This window comes from Lolium perenne, chromosome 5, assembly GCF_019359855.2.
Source record: "Lolium perenne isolate Kyuss_39 chromosome 5, Kyuss_2.0, whole genome shotgun sequence".
Lineage (NCBI taxonomy): Eukaryota > Viridiplantae > Streptophyta > Magnoliopsida > Poales > Poaceae > Lolium > Lolium perenne.
Window position 1 is genome coordinate 171,373,219 of NC_067248.2, and position 5,054 is coordinate 171,378,272.

Consider the following 5,054-nt stretch of genomic DNA (forward strand, 5'->3'; position numbering starts at 1 on the left):
TACTGTCAACATAACCCTAGTTTCATATTCGTCGAGTACTTTTCGGCTGAAACCTTCGAGATCTACTTGCCCTCTACATCTAACTAAACCCTAGTCTACAATCCGTAGGCATTGACAAGTTAATCCCTTGTCACTCGAGATGCTCATGGCAACGCTTCAGACATCATATCTACTTCAGAGGATTTTGATCTACTTCAGACACCATAAAGGCATCTCCAACGCTGCGACCCAAACGGATGCGCTGGGCAGTCCGTTTTGGGCCGTTTGGCTGCTCGCGCGGACCGCCGGACAGCGCCCCGCGTCCGCGTGTCCGTTTGGGTCGCACGCTGCGCCCAACGCGCGGACGCATTGCAAATGTAAAAATAAAAAGAAAATAAATATAAAAAAGGAAAACAAAAACAAATTAAATTTAAACTAGAGTTCATTAAACTTAGCCCTATTTTGAGAAATTTTTACACAAAAGAAAGCCCTATATGGGCTTTAAACTAAAAAAAAAGAGGAAACCCTAGTCCAGTGTTTGGGACGCGGTAACCGCCGGTGCGTCACCCTACGCCCAGTAGTAGTCGTCGTCGTCGCCGTCGATGAGGACGACGCCCCCCGGCGGTGACGCGCTGTTCCGGCTGGACACGCCGGAGGGCGCCGGGGACTACGGCCAGGGCGACCACTGCGCCCTTTCCCAGGCAGAGTGCGGGTCCGGAGGGCTCCCGGCCCGCGCAAGTGTGCCAGCCGCACGGCCTGCAGCTCCGCCTCCTACCGGAGCGCGGCCTGGCGCTCCTCCTCCGTCCGGAGCGCGGCCTGGCGTGTGGCCTCCTCCTGCCGGCGCGCCATGGCGAGGAAGGCCCACGCCGCGTCCTCGGCGTCCTCCTGGGCCTTCCTGGCCATCTCCTCCAGCGCGGAGGCGAGGTGCAGCCATTTGGCCAGCTCCTCGAGGTCGTTGAGCTCGCGGGACGCCGCTAGCGCGGCCTGCAGCTCGGCGTCGTCCTCCTCCTGGGGCTGGGGCTGGGCCTGTGGCGCTTGCGCTGGCGCCGCAACGGGCTCGTCGATGTAGAGGTCGCCGGGGCGGCGGCCAGCCCGCCTAGCAGGCGTGCGCGCTGCGCGTGAGGCGGCTACCGGCGAGGCCTCGCCGTCGCTGAGGTGAAGCACGTGCGCCAGCACACATCGTGCTCCACCTCGAACCACAAGTCCCAGTTGGGACTTTTGTCGCCGTAGGCGGGGTCCTCCCGGAGGTCCGCCGGCAGCTGTGCACGGCGCCTCCGGATCTCCGCGATGCGGGCACAACCGGAGTCCGGGATCGGTGGCACCGGAACCCGATCTGGGCTTAGGTGCCAGCCGTGGGGGAGGTGCAAGTCGCCCCACGGCTTTGGGACGCCAACTTCCGAGAACATCTGCGCCACCGCTACGGTGATGTAGATCCGGTCACGGATGGGAGCCGGCGGCCCCATGTCAAACGCCGCCGGCGCGGTTCGTTGGTTGCTGCCGGCCTCGTGGTCGTTGGCGGACGGCTCGAACTCCCGCTTCGGGGCCATGGCGGCGTGGAAGGTCGAGCTCGTGTGTGCGGCCAGAGTGGAGAGTGGGGACTGGATAGGGACAGTCCCCCTCCCCAGTCCACATTTAATAGAACTGGGATACTGACAGGTGGGCCAAACACGCGGACCAGGTGGACACGCGAGGACGCCGCGTGCCATCCGCGGCCACGCAAACCTGGCCCAGATTTGGGCCGGGTTTGGGTCGTCCCGAACACCGTGGCCATCCGCATTTGTGATGCGTAGCCGCGTTGGGCCGCGGATTTGTCCGGTTGGACCCATCCGGACGCTCGGGATGGGTTGCCGCGTTGGAGATGCCCTAAGACCTCGAGTTTAGCTACGCGATTTTGAGCTCATTGTGAGACTTTCAGCCAGTTTTTCTTTGTAAGCCAATAAATGTGCCGCTTTTGGGTAGATTACTTAAAAAATGAGTCAAAAATTTATTAATCAGTATACAACTAGTGCTGTAGTTGTTGGTCGAAAAAAAATCTACCAAATAATGCAAAATTAGAATTTTTCAATACTTTCCGTGCAAATCACATCTATAAAAACAGGACAGATTTTCTTACCTGCTTCTTGTCAATTTTATACAACATTAACCAAGCCAGCTTATAAATCTTGGACACTATGGCATGGTAATTTGCAGGTCTATAGGAGGACCCTATATAGTTAGCAGCCAGGCAGACAAGGCTCAGGTGCTGAAGATGATCACTCAATTCTTCAGAAATATTGATGTTAGTTTGCCTTATGGGGGGCATCTAAGACCTCGGGATGCTAATGGCGACCCCTGAAACATCTACTTCAGAAGATTTTGATGTAACTTTGAGTTTTTTCAGGAGATTTTGTTCATCTTTTTGTTCTTTTTTCAGGAGATTCTGATGAAACGGCCAAATGGTGCTGCCTTGAAAAATTCTACTCATTTTCCCAGTCTGTGTCATATAATATGGTTGACCAGACGACTTGCACAGAGACTAGCGCACCATTATTAAACCGATACAGCTGCCGCTCATCCCCGTGCTTGGACGCCGAGAACAAGAGGACGTCAACGCGTCGCCTCTTCTCCATGAAGTCTATACGCAGCGTATCCCCTAGATCCACGGCCACCACAAATCTCTGACCGTGCTTCCCCGTCGTTGATATTAAACCGACCGCGTCGCGGCGGCGCTCGTTGTCGATGAAGGAGTAGGAAATTCGCGAGAGGACGGTGGTGCCACCCATGCGTCGCACATGAAAGCCACCCGCCGGCACTTCAATGAAATCCAGCTCGATGGTCGCCTCCACACCTTTAGGAGCAACATATGATTCAAATATGATTGCACCGTTTAGGCCAAGAACATGGTTTAGTTTCCAGGGCTCAAACTTCGAAAGTGCTTGCAGACCACCAGCAATGATCTTCAAGTCTTTACCTCCCGTTTTTGCCTTGGCCCATAGATCCATTTCAATCAAGCAGGCGGTCGCAAGTATTCCTCTTGCAGGGCTCCTCAGACGTAAATAGCCTCCTTCCTAAGATGTAGTGGAGAGTAAATATTAATCACACAAGTAATTATTCAGGAAACATAGAAATTACTCCAAAGGGTTTATGCTAAATGAGTAAGTAACTGGAACGATAAATCTAATGATTATATTCATTTGTCGGGACAAAAGTTTGATTAACAATTTGCCAAAAATCCCATTCCTAGTTGTGTGCGGTGTCCCACTACAAACTTCCTGACCATTACATCTTTATTTCACACACCTAGTAAAGTTTACTAGCGCAATTAAATTGTCTAAATTTACTCCATAACAATGATCTATCATATGTATTCACAAAATATGCTACGAGGGATTACCTTGTCAATAGCTTGAGCATTCTCTCTGGAACAATTGAAAATATAGTTGCGCGAAAAGTCCAAAGTATCCCTTGTAGCAACCATGCCATAGACATCCATCTTTGAGTGTATCCCATTGTCACGCATGAAATCGACGCACCGGCGATTTTCCGTGAAGAATTTGACCACAACATCGATGAACTGAAGCATGGGGAGAGGGGTATGTAAGCATCTGTTCTTGGAGTCACAGGAAGTGTATCTCTTTGGACACAGCAGATCTAGTTTTGGAACAAAAAAACAAATGAAGCAGGTGGTCAATTATACATATCATCTAACATCTGATTAGAATAGACTACGAATGCTGATCAATATATAACCTGTTGGGGGTTCGTCCATGCTATGGTCTTCGATCCATATGTAACCCTTGGATTTTAGTATGTCCCTGGACAAGGACAATTTGGAAACTGCACCAATCCCATCCATGGCAACGAGTGAGAAATACTTACTAAACAACGCGCGCGCATGTGTATGTCAGTATGTATCAAGGTTTAAAATAGCGTGCTAAATAAAATAGCGTCGGTCTCCTTCAAATGCTATGGACGCTATATCGTGCTAATTGCGTGCTAAATTTCAAATAGCGTTTTGAAAAAATATCAAATATAGTCTAAAAATAAAGGATTTCGCTAAAAATGTTGGATATTTAGTCCAAAAAATGATTGAATCATACATACATAGCCACATACAACAAATAGATCTCAATTATTCATAAGGCTAACATCAGTACTCCAGAAGGCAACAACATAGTATAAATTATTTATTAAGAATCATCAGCATTAGCGATATTAAGTTCTAATCTAGAAGAGGAACCAACATATTGCACTTCATCACCACGAAAAAGTGAAAGTAACTTTGCTTGAAAAAATAGCGCGCTAAAGCTATGAAGTTTTAGCACGATATATCATGCTATTTCACAAATAGCTCCATAGCGAGCAAAATTACTAAAATTTAGCGTAGACCGTCCAAATATGCTATTGCGTGGTATTAGCGGAGAAATAGCGCGCTATTTTAAACCTTGGTATGTATACGAGTAGAAGACATAGTATGTAGGGAAGGAGTGGAGGACATACCTTGAGAGGGGTACTTGATACTGCCGGGGCCGAGGATGGGGTCATTGCGGATGCGGCGGTTCTTTCGGGTGGGCGTTTCTTCCTTGCGCTCCCAGATCGCGATGATCCGACGCTGTGTGTCCTCGCTCATCCTGGCCCAGGCCCCATCGGTGAACATGTGGTCGACACCGGCCGGCCGCCGCAGAGCAGGGCGAGGGCTATCTTCCATCGGCGGCGGCGGCTGAATTCGAGATTGAGGACTGGAAAACTAGGGATTCCACGGACCGGAATCCTCTCTCTTTTCAACCCACTCGGTTATTGGGGTTTTTTACGGTACAAATTACTAGTCCTATGGACGAGTAGTATTGGGCAAAGGTAGTTTAGGTAGATAATCTTTCGGCATTGTCTTGGCCAGGATTAGGGGTAACGATCGATTCTTCCACGTGAAAACCGAACGACTGCCTATCTCGTAATGGCTTTCAACTGCCGTATCGTGACTCCTCTCGCCGCCCGCACCTTTCGCGCCAATCACGGCGCGCCTTCGCTCGGCGAATTCTCCTTGCCCCTCTGTGACGACCAGCTTGCCAAACTAGCTTGTTAGGGTGACGCATATTGGA

The 5,054-nt window shown here is 50.3% G+C and overlaps 1 protein-coding gene across 2 annotated transcripts; it reads right to left on the reverse strand.

Moving 5' to 3' along the window:
* Positions 1–2,421: 2,421 nt before the first annotated feature.
* Positions 2,422–4,763, reverse strand: LOC127300614 (uncharacterized). Of its 2 annotated transcripts, XM_051330753.2 has the most exons (5): positions 4,459–4,763; positions 3,709–3,795; positions 3,353–3,609; positions 2,930–3,026; positions 2,422–2,806 (listed from the first exon to the last, which is right to left on the reverse strand). In XM_051330753.2, exons 1-5 carry the CDS (start codon positions 4,664–4,666, stop codon positions 2,436–2,438), a joined length of 1,020 nt encoding a protein of 339 aa, XP_051186713.1. In that variant the 5' UTR covers positions 4,667–4,763; the 3' UTR covers positions 2,422–2,435. The 2 variants fall into 2 exon arrangements, with proteins under 2 accessions (XP_051186713.1, XP_051186712.1); XM_051330752.2 differs by having other exon boundaries at positions 2,422–3,026.
* Positions 4,764–5,054: the final 291 nt, after the last annotated feature.